The following is an 18,245-nucleotide window of genomic DNA, read 5'->3' as shown; positions in this document are numbered from 1 at the left end:
AGTGCCGAAAGACGATGTAAGTAACTTGTGCGAAATATTAAGGCCTCATTAAGAATTGGACAAGCAGTATGTAGGCGCGTACGTGATAACTTGAACAGGAAGTTCTAGCTGCTCTGATGTTTTATGGCTCAGGTTCGTTTCAACGAGTAGGAGGAAGTAGCTACGAAAATGGGATGAGCCAACCATCTGTCAGTAGGGCAATAGGAACACACTCAAAACTTACTGTTGAAAAAACAGCAAAAACGGTTTATAATTTACAGCAAGGTGCAGTTGAAGTGGGTTAACAGCAGTTTGTCGTAAAATTTACAGCTTTCTGCTGTATTTTGAAGAAAACAGTAGCGACTCTAAAAATTCATATTCGTACTGTTTTTAAAATGTCAGTTATATTAAAATTAACAATATGAAACCCTGGTTGACGTTTTACTTCAAAAATGCGTAAAATTTACCACACGTTGCTGTTTTTTTCTGTTATAAACGGCAAGTGCTAGTATATAAAACAACTAATTATTATTTAGTTGTCAAAACATTTTTAAAATCGCACAAGATTCCTTTTAGTTTTAAATATAATAATATCCGATAAAAATATTTTTATATACTCTTTGGTATAAGTAGCACCCCACGCAAAATGCTATATTAATTACAACCCTTGTTCATCGTGTGCTTAAGAATTTGAAACCAAGTTAATAGTTTACTTTCCTTTGGTTTTCCCTATAACTCTAAAGTACAAAGGCTCGAGCTAAGCAAGAACAACTAGAGTTGTTGTTATTTCTGATAGTTTCAATTAAGTTTTACTATTGAATTATGTAAATTTTTTCCAAGTTTTTTTCGTAGTAATTGAAATTTTTTTATATTTTTCTATCATGAATTGATTAATAAAATATTTGAAAATATTTAGTTAGGCCTAAACCAATGTGATAATGTTTTGATCCGTAAAATGTTTGATGAAATTTTGAGGTTGTGAATAGGTTCTGTACGAAATAAGTTTGATAACTAGAACTACGGCAAACACTGGAATTTTACCGTATTAAATACGTCTGGAATGAAGGTTAAATAAACAGCAATACTCCTTAAATATAACTTTATCTTGCTGTATTTTTAAACAGCAGAGTGTCCCGTAAATTTAAAAGGAAGCATGACAATAAAGAAAACAGTCAGAGTTGGTTGTGAAATTAACAGCATTCTGCTGGCAACTATGCTGACCGCAGATTACTGAAAAATTTACAATAATATTTTTCTGTGTGAAGCAATTATAGCTAGAATGTGTGCATTTCCCACACAACCAGAGTACGCTGAAGAAACCAAGGTACGTGCAAAAGACTTTATTCAACATAAAATACACTAATTCCGAGTTTTACTTTTCAAAGGTCATTCTTGAGTAGGTACGTGTTACCACACATTTATGTCATTTATTAAAGGAAGGAACGTCATTGAACGTTTGAATGGTGTCCTGAAATCCAGATTTAGGTGCCTAGATGAGAGCGGATGGTATCTGTGCTTTGAGCCTAGAAAAGCCGACATTATCATTACAGCTTGCTGCTATTTGCATCATTATTGCATAAGCGGCAATAACGTCCAACATCCAGTCGCACCTGGTAAAAAAACACAATTAATATCAAAAACAATTAAGTGAAATAATTTTGTCCACCTGTAACTATGTCAATGCTGGTTGAGAGAGCAGAAGGCAATAATTACCTGGATATGGGGAGACTACTTAGATAAAACTGGTGGAATTGTGCAATAAGAAGACCAAGGGTAACTTACCGCCTTTCTAAGCGAAATCCATTTGAGTTATTTCATTTCCACACCACCCCGGATTTAGAAATAATGGCGCGTTTTTTATAACAGGGTAATTCCCGGGCATTATAACCAGAAAACAGTTTTATGGAGCAGGTTGCTGAGAAGGCTGCACCGGAACACCAGTAATTGCGAAAACTAGTGGACAGAAGGCATCTTCCTAGGGTCGTTATCGAGAAATCTCTCAAAAGCCTTCAACGGCTGTGAAATGTGAGCAAGTTGAGGTGAATCCTGGCTCGAGGTGTATGCCATCGTTGTAATCAAATCCTTGATTTCTCCAACATCTCGACAAATATGCTTCTCGACTTCCTCGAAGTCGTCCATCACACTGCCCAGTATTTGTTTCAGAGGAAGTTTTTTTGATGGTGGCTCTGGATGAAGGCCAAGCAGCCAGAAAATGATTTGAGGAAAGCGTTCTCAAATCAGTCTTGTAGTGGTTATCAATATCGTTTCATCTTAGTAGGTAGTTCTCATGAACAAATGGCAATAGATATTCGTTACTAATGGATTACAACTTATCAGTAGACGCTGCTTCTTTGTTGATTTGAAAAGGACTGGGAATCGTCTCCCCATCGTGATCAAAGAAAATATATGCAATGGAGCTCTAATGACTTTCGTCACCTTGTTCGTTCAAAGCCGTATCAGCGGAAGGAACAACCTCACTGGATCCGGATTGGCAACTGATGTCATGGGCCACAGCATTAAACAAATCCAGGAAGTTGGTGACGGAATAACCATCGATGACCCCAGATAAAGATGTTTTGTCAATTAAGTACTGTACATTCGAAGTGCAGGGGAAAAAAAGGGTCGTGCAGAGGTTTGCTGGGGTCCTGGGGCAAAGCTGCTGGTGGGCCCTTTGATTTGTATCCCCTCAAACCGGATTTATTCCCCTAGATATCTAAATTTATTTCCCCCCCTTGATGATTTTCAGTGGGTCCCCTTTCCGTATCTCATGGGCCCTTTTAAGCCGGGTCCTGGGGATTTCCCCCCTCTGTACGGCCCTGGGGATTTCCCCCCTCTGTACGGCCCTGGATACAAGTACTTCAATTTCTTCAATATTGTACGTTTTCTTTCTTGACTTAGACCCCATAGGAAAAATTAATAAAACAAGATTTCTTTATTATCACAGCTCAACTAAATCAGCAAAACTAATAAAAGAAGAAATTTGTATGTCATACCTGCTTTAAATACAAAGTATTTTACCATAAATAGAAAGAAGAATCATTGTTTTATTTTAATATTGTATTTCATGCTTTTTTATTTGTATTCCTATGATTTCATTGAATTAAATTAATGGTAATTGGATGAATATTAGAACCATTATTGTATGTAAATTCTAAATCCTATGAAAATTGCAATTAAACATTAATCATCTGAAATTTCTTTTGTTTAGAGACTTACGTAACAGGTGGCGGAAAATATTAAAGTTCAAGATAATTTGCAAAGATGGCAGTCAAACCACGGACTGTAAATTTTAGAGGACCGGTATTCCCGAGGTATTTTACGCCCCGTTCACCGATCAGGCTGACGGGAGTCGCTCAAGGTCATAAAAAAAAACTAAAGCGCGTGTCTTTCGGTCGGCCAGATTTCCAGATAACATGCGAGGGGGGGTCTATCTCTATGCGTGGTACAAATGACCTTGACGGACTCTCTCTCTCTAGTTCGAAGTGATTGATGCTCGGGGAAACCAAAATTCTACAGGAGAAGGCTACGCTTTACTCGTCCTCTAAAATTTACAGTCCATGGTCAAACTACGTTTCTAGGTCACGCTGTAGATGGCATTCAAATCAAGGTCAAATTACGTTTGTGGGTCACGCTGTAGATGGCAGTCAAATCAAGGTCAAGTTACGTTTGGAGGTCACGCTGTAGATGGCAGTTTTGGTTTTGGGTGTTTTCTTCAAATAGAAGGCACTACATTATGAGCTTTGAGATATGCTCAAATAGATGGCAATGAAATATTTCTTCCGGCAACCGTGTAACATGTGACTTTGACTCAATCTGATCCCGCTAATCAGGTCGCTTAGTCAAGAGGGGTGAACAGCGGAGGTCATGAAGATGACGTTCAACTTACCTTAAGCGCAGAATACGGGTGCTTATCTCTGCTGACTGCGCTAAAACAAGATTTGACCTTTAAATTTTCAAACGTTAATTTTTTTTATTAAACTAGTGTAGGGAGCTGTTGGTTCGCGTGGCATGAAGGGCTTGCCACCACCCTCCTACGCATTGTAACCCGGCCACCGGTTTAAAGGCATTATACGTCGCTAGATGACTTGGGTTTAAGGTGGTGCCTTGGGTATTAGCCTAGATGATGATTATTATTATTATTATTATACTCTTCCGCTTAAGCTGGCTTATAATTTTCAATAAACCGTAACATATGTTGGTGGTTCTGTGGTAGAACGTCTGCCTGTCATACAGGAGGACTCGGGTTCGAATCCCGCTCGATGAAATCGCACTTTGATACTAAAACGAACACCGTAAACAATTGGTGGAAACTCTGCCATTTGGACGTTGAGACGTTTACCGTAACCCTCAGCACACGGTCCGTTCCAAAAGTCAATAAGAAGAAGTTGCAGATAAAACACCCATACAAACAAACTCATCACCCGCAACCGCCATAATACAAACTCAACATTACCACAGACTTTCCAATAAAACTGAGTTGGAACCGTCACGACGGTGAGCGTTGACTAAAAAACAACCGCACCCAACCCAACCGCAAATTCATCCGTTAACGCTCACCGTCACACGGTGGTTTTGCCTCCCTTTAAACTGCAAACACGGTTTTCGACTTTGCCCCGGTAATGCGTTCACAGCACACAAACACCCACACACACACAGACAGACAGACTGACAGACACGGTGATTGTAAAACCCCTCCTAGGGGACATAGTTGCGGCTACTGAAATACCATTATTTTACATTAAAATATAAAACTAAATACTAATTGAAAGTGCTAATATGTATATATATTCGGATTCAGGACTTAAAAATCTACCATAACGTGTATTTTAAATTAATCTGAGTTGGCACTATCTCTTTAACAACCTTCGTAAATTTCGTAGGAAGTGGGCGTGGCCAATGATATTACGATTTTTTTCGCTCGTAAAGTAACCATCAAGTTACGAGTGCTCTGGATGTGTTGTAAAAACGTTATCGGCGCGAAATATTCAAAGCAACAATGGCGGAGTTTGTCGCTTTGCTCGCGATGAATAGAGCTAATGAACTTTTTGGAGGAATAAAAGTTGTTGAACCAGTTGAAATGTAAAGAATTTATCACGAGAGACAAGACCCTATGGAATTATCAAAAATGTTCTGTATCCAGACGACGTCCTTCGCTACTTCGGTGGCAGCTACCAGCTCGGCTTCGGTGGTGGATAGAGCGACAGATTGCTGCTTCCAACTGGCCCACGTGACTGGAGTAGAACCCATAAGGCAGACTATCCCGTAAGTGGAACGTCTACTCCTTTCGCCACCTCCATAATCTGCGTCGCAACAGGGAACTGTCGTTGTGGTATCATCAGCATAGAACAAGAGACCCAGTGTTGATGTTTCTCGCAGGTAGCGGGAAATTAATTTGACGGTGTTCAATCAGCTGCAGTTGGACTTGTCAGTGCTGGCCATGATCGTTTTACGGTGAACTCATTGTCAGGTCGAGTGCCCAGGGTTGCATAGTCAATACGTCCGATGGCTGAAGTTTAAACTGTCGTTGTCTCGAACTCAACTCGCGCTTCTTCGCACGTGTCCGGGGTAATGGCTGGTGTCTTCACAGGTTTATATTCAACCAAACCGAATCTTTCCTGGAGTTTTTCAATGTAAGCGCTCTGATGCAATTAGATTTAGCCGTCTTTTGTGAAGTCGATATGTTCAGTCGAAGGTAAGTAGAGGCTTCCCCAGAGACTATTTCGAACTCTTTGGTGAATTGACGGTGAAAGTCATCAACGGCATTGGCAGTAGTTCCACCTAGAAGCCCATCGTCGACGTAGATTAGAAGAACGAGGTACACATTACCCTCTGAGAGGAGATATAGGCCGTGATCAACATCGGCTCGTTTGAAAAAATTCGTCAAGCCGTTCATACTTTTCTGGAGTCTCCAGACTCTTCCGCTGTCATCCTCAAAACCTTCTGGTTGCTTCATATATATTTATTTCTTAAAGAAACGCTGTCTTTACCTGAAATTGCTTTAGACAAAGTCGTTCCTGGGCGACGAAGCTGAAAAAAATACTGAGCGTCTCGAAGCGGGCAACCAGAGCCAAAGTTTCGTCGTAATTGACTCCTTCTCTTCGAGAATAGCCCTTGGCTACGAGTCTTGCTTTGTGTTTGGCAATTGTCCCCCTCTTCATCCGAAACACCCATCTGTTTCCAATGATTTTGCGCCTTTTAGGAGGTTTGAACAGTTCATAGACGCCGTGCTCGTTCATGGACGATAACTCATCTTTCATCGCCTTCTGCCACTTGACGGCATTTATACTCGTACGAGCTTGTCGGTCTTCTGCGCAACGACTTCATATCCTAGTCTTATCAGCGAAGCTGCTACATGACGTTTATCTTCGTGCCTTAGTCTTTCATACCAGGTCTGAATATCTGCTCTTCGAACGTTAGCGGTAAGATGAGCAGAATGTAAAGGCTGCTCTACCTCGATGTCCAGTCTGTACAGACTTTCAACTTTTCCAGGCAGACGGATACTTTTCTTGCCCTTGTTATTGTCGTAGAGAACGCATGATGTTGCATGGGCTTCAAACTTAAAAGTGGAGTTTCGCTTCATGACACTCTTTAGAGAGAAAACGTTACACGCGGAATCGCTGATATGCCAGACATTGTGGACAACTTCTCGGCAGAGCTTCTTCCCGTTTCGGAACTGGATTCTGATGTCTCCTGCACCGTCTACCGTCTGCCGTCATCTACACATCACCACCCTCCTACGCATTGTAACCCGGCTTGAATTAATGGCTTCAAAAGTCGCTGGATGACTTATGCCTAAGGTAGTGCTAAATGTATTAGCCTAGCTGATTATTAGTATTAGGTTAAGAAACAAAAAAATTAATGAACTTCGAAATAAAAAAATTCCTTTATTGTTCGCACTTTCAAATTTGCAACCAAACCAAATTTAATTTTTAAAATAAACCTAAGATAAGTTAGTGTTAGATTCACGGAAAGTTGCTTCCTGTTATCTGTCAAACGTGATCATTCGAATATAAAGAACTTCTTGCCATGAATCTTGAAAACTGTAAATGAGCCAATTACTTCTGGTATGATGAAGTGGACGAACGAGGAAGTATTTGTAGTAAGATGTCAGTGTCAGGCTTTCCAATAATTCCCCATCGCACGTGCAATTGGTCCCTTTGTTGAGTGCTCTTCACTTGGAATTTTCTTAGGATGGCAGTTAACATGGTAAGACCACTCCTCTGGGCAAAGGTTGATCCTAGAAGGGCACAAAAAATATTGGTAAATCAATGCTTTTCCGTGTTGTTCTTAAAACATTCTAAACAAAATAATTTTTTATATCTTTTAAAGTGAATATTAGCCAGGTTATAACAAGGCTAGAAAACGAGTATAGGGTGAACTTGTAGAATTATAAGTTCTACAGCACAAAACTACGTCCACAGGGTTGGCACAGTTTTGCCAAGGGTGGGAAAAACCGCGGTTTTTTCTAGCTAAAATCACCGGGCCGGCCGAAAAAGGGTTCACAATTACGCACATTAGGTGCCACGTTCTCCTAGCAGAAGAGCCAAAGATTACATAGCTTCCTCCAGGCTCAAAAATGGCCCCTCAAATGAGTTGTCGTACTAGCAGTTCCAAGTCGCAGACTGTGTCCCAACTTTACTTTTGATTAAAAATGTAACGCATCTATTAACTACTAACGGTAAATGAGGAATCCTGTACAATAATAAAGGAATTTTATAATATATTAATTTTGCTTTTAGATGGTGTTTAATATTTTCTATCAAGACTAAAATTCTTATCACCAAGATTTCAGTTTCCGTAAACCAATGAGAACCGCGATGATTTGATTTTAGGGGATAAGAGGTAGGAACTTACTCTTCGAGCATAAAGGAAATGGGGAGCAACACATAAAAATATCCCACATAGACGTTATCCGTAAATACAAATAAATTAATTTTTGGTATCCCCTTGCTATAGCCTCAGTTTATTATAATTCCCTGAAAACAGTATCTGTCTACCCGTAGAGAGGCAGGGATCGAACCTAATGCCTCCGTCATTACAAGAAGAAAAGTGTAGAAGAGTGCACGTGGAAAAGTAGAGGGGCGTAATCTTTTTCTTTATATTTACCAAAATGTATACTTACTAGAGGTTGAGTAACGCTTTTAAACGGGTTTATCAATATTTAATTAATAGGTTAAGCGAGTCAACGAAAACGTGTAAGGATAACTTGCACTTCCGATTCAACAGGAGGACATCTAACACTTTATGCTTTCGAAAGTAATAACGCGATCTTTTCATGGAGAGGTGAGCGCCAGCTTCTCAAAGCCACAATCCCTGCAATCCAATCATACCGGGTGTAGTTTGCTTCCGAGAGGGAAGAGTATCTTTGAAAGAAAAATGTCCCTGTCTAACAACTGCTAGTCAGTAGCGGCGCCAGCAACAGGCCGGGGTGGGCTAGAGCCTATTAAAAATTTTGGTAAGGGCCTCCAAAAGTCGTCTTAAGGGGCCCCCAAAATTTAATATATGGGCCTCCAAATTATTTAATATCAGAAAATTCTGTAATTTGTTTACGAAATAATTTATGTATTTATTAATTTTTCAATATTCAACGCGGGTGATGCGCTTAACGACGCTGCTGTTTTTATTCCTTTCAAAGGTACGAGTAACTTTTCTTTGACAGTAGTTTTTATTTTAGTTATAATTTTTAGCGAGCGCTACTATATCCAAATTGTATCTTAAATTTTATCTTTACAAATAAATGGTTCTTAAACTTACTTTACTTACAATGTTAGTGTACCTATGTACATTCATTTTCGTACATGCGAAGTACCGAAGGAATGAATTTATATTGATAGACTTGAATTCAGTCGTAGAAATAAGTAAATAACCATTCATTTGTTAAGTGTTATTAGTTCTAATTTTTTCGTCGCGTACCCGTTTTATCCAAAAATTGCACCACTTGCTTAAAAAAAAATTAAATAATCCACGTGGACGGATTCGAAAAAAATGTTGGGGGGGGGGGGGGCTCCAAATGGTTGGCCTACCTCCCCAAAAATCGTGGCGCCGCTACTGCTGCTAGTAGAATTAGAATTACATTTAGAGCGTCAATTATTGTAGGCAGATGAAATGCAGTACAACACAATGCAACATCTGTCGAGTCTTCATATTTAAATCTATCATATGCAAATTAAATAATATTGCTGCCATAAAATAATTTGTTTTATATAGTTTGCGGTTCCAGTATAGATGGCACAAAACAGCACAGTTACCTCGTCATAAAACTGACAATCGATTTCCACGAAAAACCTAAGCGCCTGGTTTCGTAATCTCCTTTTGGTCAGAGTTCCAATTTACTACATTTATTTTTAAATTTTTGTTCCCAATGAAATGTATGTATGGTCTTTGAAAATAAGGGTGCCAAATTAATTTCCGTTCCTAAAGTTTAATACTTTTTGTGTTTATAGAAGTAGTTGTAAGTAATGATTTTAGGAAAGGCCTCAAATGTTTATCCAACCAGCCAACTGCTTATCCTCTCTTGAGTGGGAAGAGGCGAAGGTTTCGATCCAATTTAATTATGTACCAAAGATTGCTAAACCTTTTTCATTAATACGGTAAATAACAATATCTTATTCATTATTTAAAGGTTCCATATCAAAGATAATTTAATAATCTATTCATATACGCCTATATTAAAAGGACGACCCACCCTATGAAATTTGAATTTCGGTGGGAACGAATTTCCTGTGTTGCGTTTCAAAATCGTCTGCGATTCAGACGGCGTGGAACGAAATAACAGTTTCTTATTGGTCTTTCATATTCCTTTGTGGGTCTGTATTTTTACCCACCTTTGAATATAGGCGTATTGTAAAACTTATCTTGAGATAAATTCAGATATTTAGGAAGTACGTAATTATTCTAAAGAACTCTCAAATAAGAGTGGCGTTATTGAACTGATAAAATAATTGTACTAAAAAGATATCAGAATATCCATATTTACGCTCAGATATTATCAGATCAGTTGAAGTGAGTCAAAATCCAAACGAGATGGTTAAAATTCCAAAGAAATCTGTTTTCATAAAATGCCGACGAGCTTATTTCAGATGCCTCACAGTTATAGATTGTAGATATCCTTCAATAAAAACTGCGCTCGAAAATTTTATAACGGTTTATTCGGAATTGCTTCCACAAGATTACATATCTAATAAACATAAACTTAGATAACTATTCAGCTGACTAAATCTCATGAGCATAATTATAGCAGATGAGTTCAGATTGGTTATTTACGATAATGAATCAGTTACAATTTGAGAAGAGATAATAAAGATAAACGTGATCTAATTAAGTGAGCCAGGTATCGCAAAATGACGGCCTTAATCACCTGAACAAGACGCTAGAAACACCAAATTATAGAATGGAATTGAAGTTTCTATCAGTGAAACGGTGCTTAGCCCCTGAAATTCCGAATTTAGTATCAAAGGTAATTAATTTACCTATACAGTCTCTTCTTCCAAAGGAAAATGGTATATAAGCGCATGGGTGAAGATCTTTTATATTTTCAGCAAAAAATCTTTCCGGTTTAAATTCTTCTGGATTTTCAAAATGATTCGGGAGACGATGAAGATGGCTGATATTAACTACTACATTCGTTCCTTTCGGTATGGTTTTTCCTCCTGTAAAATAGAATAAAATGTAGTGTACAGAAGATTAATTTAATTGGGAGTAGTTTTAAATGTACAAGTATTATACCACGAATGTGTGTGACTGTTTTATTAAATAGAGCTAATACCCAAAGCACCACCTTCGACGACATAAGCAATGTTGCTTGTGCGTGATCAAGTAACAGGTGGCCGGGTTAAAATGCGTAGGACGGTGATGGCAAGCCCTTCATGCCACGCGAGCCAACCGTCAGTTCCCTACACTTACTATTACCGTTAACCTCAGCAAGTTTTTATTTGTACTTTGACTGTTTCGGGACGTTGTTCCTCCAAAACCACCTCATGTTCTAACCAGAAGCTTTTCGTCTTAAAAGACAATCAAACCGTGCGGTATCTCATTGGTTCCCAAAAACGTACGCTTTTAACGCGATGGGACCCCCCCCCCCCCTATTTTACTGCTAAGGTGGGAAAACTGGAACATGATGCCCATAGTCATTCTCCATATTGCGTAATTATAATTAATATATTCTTGTATTATTGATTAGTAAATTGGCCATGAACCACAAATTGGCACCCAATGAAACTGCATAGTATGAATTTTTTTCTATACTATACACTTGGTTCAAAGGGAAATTTAATGGGGTGAACATAGAATATGCAGGCAGCACTTCAATACAATGTCTCTCCGTGTAGGCGGGGCGGGGGCGTAGGAACGTTCTTGAAGTTGGAGGGGGCAAAGTTAAACCAAAAGGGGTCTGGAGAATGGTTTTGAATTTTTAATGGCGTGTAGCTTCTCCGAATGCATTTGTACATTTTTCTACTATATACATTGGCGGGAAAAGACTGAAATTTAAACACAGTTGAGGTTCTATAAGCTTTATATGCTTTTAAAATATAATTTGAGCCTTGCGTAGATTTCAACTGACCAAAAAGTTGGAGGGGGCAATAACATTAGTTACCCCTCCCAGTAAAATTCTAGGGAGGGGCATTGCCCCCTCTTGCCACCCTGGTTCCTACGCCCCTGGCGGGGAATATCTTAAGGAAATCGTGGAAACAGAGGCTAGAGTTTCAACTTCTTATTCTTGGTTAACCTTCATACATTCTTCGAATATTTCATGATAAGCACCAAATGAACAATATTTACCAATTACACTGTCAGAGGCGAGTTGTCTTCCGATGAATGGAATTGGTGGAAACAACCGCGTCGATTCCTAGAAAAGAATCGAATCCATTTTAGTAAAAACCCTTCGAAACAGTGTTCTTTGTTAAAGGTAAACTTGTTTTTTTATTTCGTGGCCTATGTTATCATAATGGCCTGTGCACGGAAATATCTTTAATTAATTTCTGTCATTTTAGTTCGACAATTTCGGCTACAAGGTTCTCGTTCCTTTGGCAAATTATAGGTTTCAACTTTCAAGATCCACAAAAAAATAGGACGTTGCGTAGTGTAGACTATTGCATTATAGCAAATTTGGGATGCAGTGCACTCTTTTTAGATTCTTTAAAATTTATTTCCTAGTATTTAAGAAAGAACAAGAAGAGTTTTATTTAAATTGTTGCTATGTCTTAATGGAATAAATTTAACGTAGCTCTTTGAAAACCCCTTATTAGGTTCAGATCAGAAAGCCATTTTTTCTCTAAACAAAAGCACTAATAATTTATGTAAGTTCCATCTTTAATGTTTCTTTGTTGCCGAGAGTCGTGCACGGGCCTTTGTAATAACGTACGCAATTTTTTCATAATACATTAAATAACTACTATCAAAAAATTGACATTTTAATTATTCGGGTCGATGGTACCTTTATAGTTTTTGGTTTCATGCACTAAAGGTTTATTTCGAATATTCGTTTTGAATAACATAATAGCGAAATTTAAGAGCATTTAAAAACATTATGTTAAATGCCACAAAAACGCATCACTTTCAGATGACTTCTAACACTCTCATTATTCAACTAAATGTTGAAAGTACCATCTAGCGAGAGGCTAACTTAATTTCCTTTTGCGCCACTGTGCAAACTAATTCCTAAACATCACCGATAAGAGACGTATGCAACTGAAAATTATCTTTTGTCATTTCTGGTGTTTAGGTGTTGGCGAGCTTAGCGTAAACTCAGAGTCGTTAAAATTAAGTGCCGGTATAAATGTTATAAATGTACATGCACCAGAGATCCGTTTTATGGCCTTTATTTTAACACCATTTACGATAAAATACTTCATAGACTAGCGTTCTATGCACACAAAACCTAAACAAGCTAATCTCTCATGGTCCAGGTATCATTTTACTCGGTATATATTTGCCCTGTGTAGTATATTGAGATTTCTTTTTAAATCTTATTTGACACCTCTTTGTTTTGTATAATAAGAATGTATCTAAACTAATACAGTTTATTTCCTTAGTGTATTATTTAATTAACATAAATAAAGAGATTAGAGACATTAGACGTTCTATTTTCTTCATTTTCGAAAACCTAAAATAGTATATTTGTAGGGCCGCTGAAGATCTAAGCATGGCCCTGCGTTTAATAATGCTTCAGATGATAAACTACGCGAAAAAGTAGATTAGTCCATAATTAAAAGGGAGAATATAGCTAAACCCTAAACAAATTTGACAAATTATCATATATAATAATGCTTCATCTGTAATTAGTACTATAATCCCTCTTTTATGTAATCAACGGGTAGAATGAATATATCACAAAATGTCCAATTTACTTTATACACGCAGAGGAGGTACTTCAGTTGGTTCAAATCTCTCAACGTAATGTCTCTATCGACGTCATTTCCGAACACTTCGTCCAATTCCCGGTGTAATTCCTTCTGAACATCCGGATGAGATCCAATTAGAAAAAGAGACCAAACTAGTGCAGTGGCGGTTGTATCAAAGGCCTATTCAAATATTTTTAACATTCATTATTTTTACTTTTGGAATAAAATTCTAAATGTTATTCAAATTTATAACTTACTGAGTGAGATATATTTATCGGATTTTGGGTTAAATTGAGATTATTAGCATTTTATTGATCTTAAGCCTTATAATTTTGAATATTTAGCTCCGGGGGTCCGAATTAAAACGTAATTACTTAATTACTTTTAAATTAAAAATTGTAAAAATTATTTTAGGCACTAAACAAGAGGCTGTTTAACACGGAAATATTAATTTTATAATTTCAAATACAAATGCAAAAGAGTTCAGCTTGAACGAAAGTAGACAATGGCCACTTTAGTCTTCCCCCTTAAGCCTTACAATTTTGATTATTTTATGGATCTTAAGCTTTAAAATTTTGATAATTTTATTCATCTTAACCTCAATCTTAAGCTTTTTGTACCATTAAATTTATATATCAGAAGTTTTAAATTTTTAAACGTTTTCTGAAAATGTAAATAGCAATCTGAAACATTCTATAAGAATAAAATGTTTATTAGATAATTGTTTTGATAAACAGCTTATTATTTAAGCTTTATTCATTATTTTTGAGATTTAAATTTTTGTATTATTTGGTTCTTTAATTTGCTCAAACAGGCCATTGTTTAAAAAAATATTTACTCTAAAAATATTAAATTGGATTTGATAAATATATTTTCTTAAATGCTCACACATAATCGGCATATATTTTTACCACAAAACTTAAGTTTACGTTTGGGTAGTACTTACTTTTTTTTCATGACCTTAAAACGTAGTAAAAAAAGCCTATTTCAACAGAATAATTTTTATTTCTTAGATTCTGAGATTGCACTAAAACGTTTTCATTTAAATATTTTTCTACCACTTTCCAGTGCGAAAATACATTTTCTAAAACTTCGAAATGTTTTCCGATTTTTCTGAAATTAACCCGTTAAATTAACAATAAATAACCCTAATATTTCAACATTCTAGAGTATGTGGTTTTAAAGAAAAATGGCTAGACCGAGCAAACATAAACCCCCGGTATCTATACGATATAATTTCGTAAAAAGTATTTTTAATCAAACTTACCGCAGTAACTAACGTAATAAATTCGTCTAAGACATCTTTTTCTGAGAAATTGTTATTAATCAGTTGGTCGTAAATGAATGAATCCAGAATTGACATGTCCACTGCAGGGTCGCTGTCGCAAGTTTCTATAATGTGCTTCCGTGATAACTCTTTTTTTATTCCTGCTCGTCGGTTTTCAACTATCTACAAATATTCAATAAGGTAGAAACTTTTAATTTATATCATTATACCAGGGTTTGAAATAAAAACCCGGTACCCAAAAAACCTGCGGGTGAACAGTGCTTTACTGCAATAAGATTTTTCAGTCGGTCTTACCTGCAGGACAAATACCTACCTAAAACTACAAGCTCTCCCAAGCTAAATTAGGTTCGCTGAATAAAGAAAATAAGAGGAGTTTTTCTTCAAATTTTGACTAAACTCTATGTCCATATTTGGATTTAACTGTAATCAAGACGCATCGAGTTGAAATTTTTGCTCGAAACAAGTTGTTCTAACATCAAAATAAAGTTAAATTTTATACATTGCAATTGGATCAAATGTGATGCATTTTGAATCCAAATTTCAATTAAAATTAAATTTGGATCTGCTCAATTTAAGGTGTTATTTTCGAATCTAATTTGACAGAGTATATTCGTGGCTGATGAGGTGCGAGTTGGCGGTACGAGGTTGCGGTACGAAGTTGCAGTACGAAGTTGCGGTACAAGAAAGTCTTATCAGAATTGATGGATCGTGGCCATCAAATTAATAACATCTTTATTTTGGAACGTTTTCCTTATTTATTTTCCGGAAAATTTGAGTTTGGTGGCCTTTGGGCTTCTGAAAGTCTTCATATATCGAATAAGAAATATTACAATCTGTATAGCTTACTTCTTCGTAATAATTACGATAGTTTTTAGTTAGTTCATCATATTCTCTTCCAACAAACATCTTCAAATAAAGAACATCTAACCGAGTGAAAGGGTTGATTGTGCTATTAACAAATATTTCTTCGATTCTGAAATGAAATAAAGGTTTTTATTACTGTCGCTTACTTAAAAACGTTAAATTAAAGACAATATCTCTAAAGGTAATTACTTGGCCAATGTATAAATTTAGATCAAACTGAACACATCCCGTTTAAATCCAATTCTAATCAAATCGGAATAAAGGTAAATTTGATTCATTGTTAGTGGATCAAATATAAGTTGATTTGGATTTTATAATATTCAAATTTGGATCTGACCAATTTTGGAAACTAATTTTGGAATAAAATTGGATCCGTAATTTTCTAAAGGAATGCTTTTAATGTACAATTTTTACATACATAAATGGTGTCAATCTTTTGTTTAATATCACTTTGGTCACCACCCGAAAATGAAGTCATACATTCAGAACCAGCGTTCCAAAATGTAACATTCTCTGATTTCATAAACTAGTTATACCATTAATCTTCAGGCTTGATAAAGTTATATGAATTGAAAATAGTAATGTTTCATCACGATGATTAATCAGAGCCTCTTTTGGGAAGTCACAAATTACCACTCGTGAATTGACTATACGAGTGACCCCGGAAACTAACCTTTCATATGTTTCCAGTATTTCATGATCCGAAAATGTATTATTTTTCAAAACCAGACCAGATACCGCTTCTAAAATGTTAAATAAAACACATCGATATTTTAAAGTTGTTAATTGAAGAAAGTCTCACCACGTGTAATAATATCAACAAATTAATTATTCTGATTTGATATTTTTATTTTATATTGAAAGGGATTGGCAGCAACGATAACAAATCAGTGTGTCAGAAATAATAGCAAGGTGTACCTAGCAACAGAGGCCATACCACCGGAGGCCGAGCATCATAGTGCCCTACGCCCGCGTCCCCAAGCCCGGACTGGTGACAAATCCAGCACGGGTAGTATTACGCTAATACTGATGGTCGCACCTGTGGCACCCATCCACTCAACCCAGCAGAAGGTGCAGCAACGGGTGGACCAATCCCCCCCCCCCCGTCGCACACAGCAGTGGGAGTAAGAGTGGATGCTAAAGCAACTCCAGCCGACACCCTACCTACGTAGGTAAAGAGGCAAACCCTTTGGAGAGAGCTCCTAAAGGGGAACGACGGGCACACAGTGGTCCACTTAACCCGGCACAGCTGGCACTGGATATCCCGGTGGACTCAAAAAGGCCGGGAGATGGGTCCACCGTGCCCTTATAAGGAGGCCCGCCACCCCACAGCAGGCCACCCAATCCGCCGAGGTGGACAGTTTGCCTGGACCCTCTCCGTTAGCCTGAGCCGAAGCACTGTTTCCTGCCCCTACCTGACCGAAGTCGGAAGTGGAGATAGGACCATTCGATCAGAGCTAACATAACCCAATGCGCCACCGCTCTTATGGGTTACAAGAGCCGGACCCCGACTCGCCGGTAAAGCCACCAGTTATTGCACACTCAGACCCAACGATAACAAGTCAGCTAAGTCGAAATATTATTTCCACATCGACATTGAAATTATTTAATGGGCCATTTTTTAGCTCAAATTAAACTTATTACAGAGAAAGCTTTTCATATACAATCTCTTGACGTATCATTTTCATTTATCTCCATAAAAGTCCAAATTGACGGGCCCACGAGGACCCTAAAGCTATCGCGACTGAAAGAGATTTTCAGACCCGATGTATCGTTTCTATTTGTCACGTCAATGCAGTTGATAAATCAAATGATGAAATGTACAGGCCCGCGATGACTAAAACTGGTATAACGCGATCGAAAATTTTTGATGTCGAATGGAACAACCCCTGGGTTTCAACTTTAGTAGAATACGAAGCTTGTTACTTCTCACATAAGAGAAATGCTTGTGGTCATTTGCAAATTTAAAAACTTTTTAATTCTCGTCCACGACCATCACACTATTCCAGATATGTAAGAAAAGTGTAACCATCCAATCAATCTACCCCTTTTAGTTCCCAAAATTGAATTACGCAATGAGTAACTTACCCAGAGAAATGTCAAAGGAACAGCTAACGAGGTAGGAATTAAGGGAGATTGTTGAGCCAGAGGGAACTTCGGATAATCTCTGGCACATTATTGCCGAATGTCTGCTCATAATTGATTGATATTTCAATAAAGATTTTATTCCAAAGAATTGATTGACAAATTTTCGGTGAAGCTTCGATTGATTGTCACCTCTGTTAATAATAATTGTTATCAAAACTGAACCTTCGTAGCTGGCAGCGGCCCTTGCCAAAAGATGTTTTAGCGGCTCTATTAACATATACTATTTTATGTTTACAAAAAAGTCTCACAACTCTAATCTCGTAATATATGTTCATGTATAGTAGAACACACTAAGAAAATGAATGATAGCTAGACTAAACTATGGATATTTCAGATATAAACATACTTTAATTAGGTAGAAGGTTCAAAATAAAATAGGAAAATCGACTACTACACAGGGTTAATGTATACCGAGTAAAATGTCACCTGAAACTTGTTAGATTAGCCTGGTTACATATAGAACGAAAGTATATTAATTATTTTTCCTTAAAATGTTTTCAAGTGAGCACCCTGAAAACAGATATTTGATACATGTATATAAAAGTTTTAGCGGCACTTAAATTCCTTTAATTTTAACGTCCGTGTATTTATATTATAATTAATTTTATAATAATTAATTAATACCC

General features: G+C 37.2%; 1 protein-coding gene across 1 annotated transcript; it reads right to left on the bottom strand.

The window, feature by feature from the left end:
• Window positions 1-6,941: 6,941 nt before the first annotated feature.
• Window positions 6,942-17,831, bottom strand: LOC149956661 (cytochrome P450 4C1-like). The gene is made up of 8 exons (XM_090164749.1): window positions 17,560-17,831; window positions 16,145-16,214; window positions 15,454-15,580; window positions 14,587-14,769; window positions 13,326-13,499; window positions 11,758-11,824; window positions 10,449-10,628; window positions 6,942-7,216 (listed from the first exon to the last, which is right to left on the bottom strand). Exons 1-8 carry the CDS (start codon window positions 17,666-17,668, stop codon window positions 7,035-7,037), a joined length of 1,092 nt encoding a protein of 363 aa, XP_090020875.1. The 5' UTR covers window positions 17,669-17,831; the 3' UTR covers window positions 6,942-7,034.
• Window positions 17,832-18,245: the final 414 nt, after the last annotated feature.

Source organism: Leiobunum rupestre, chromosome 2, assembly GCF_980474605.1.
Source record: "Leiobunum rupestre chromosome 2, qqLeiRupe1.1.hap1, whole genome shotgun sequence".
NCBI lineage: Eukaryota > Metazoa > Arthropoda > Arachnida > Opiliones > Sclerosomatidae > Leiobunum > Leiobunum rupestre.
The sequence above is the reverse complement of the archived record's forward strand: the minus strand, read 5'-3'. Positions and strand labels throughout refer to the sequence as shown.

Coding starts and splice junctions, on each gene's coding strand:
- LOC149956661 (XM_090164749.1), bottom strand. CDS start 17,668: ATGAGCAGACATTCGGCAATAATGTGCCAGAGATTATCCGAAGTTCCC. Junction 16,215..17,559: donor TTCCTTTGACATTTCTCTGG/GTAAGTTACTCA, acceptor TTAACATTTTAG/AAGCGGTATCTGGTCTGGTT. Junction 7,217..10,448: donor TGGAAGAAGAGACTGTATAG/GTAAATTAATTA, acceptor GTGCCCTTCTAG/GATCAACCTTTGCCCAGAGG.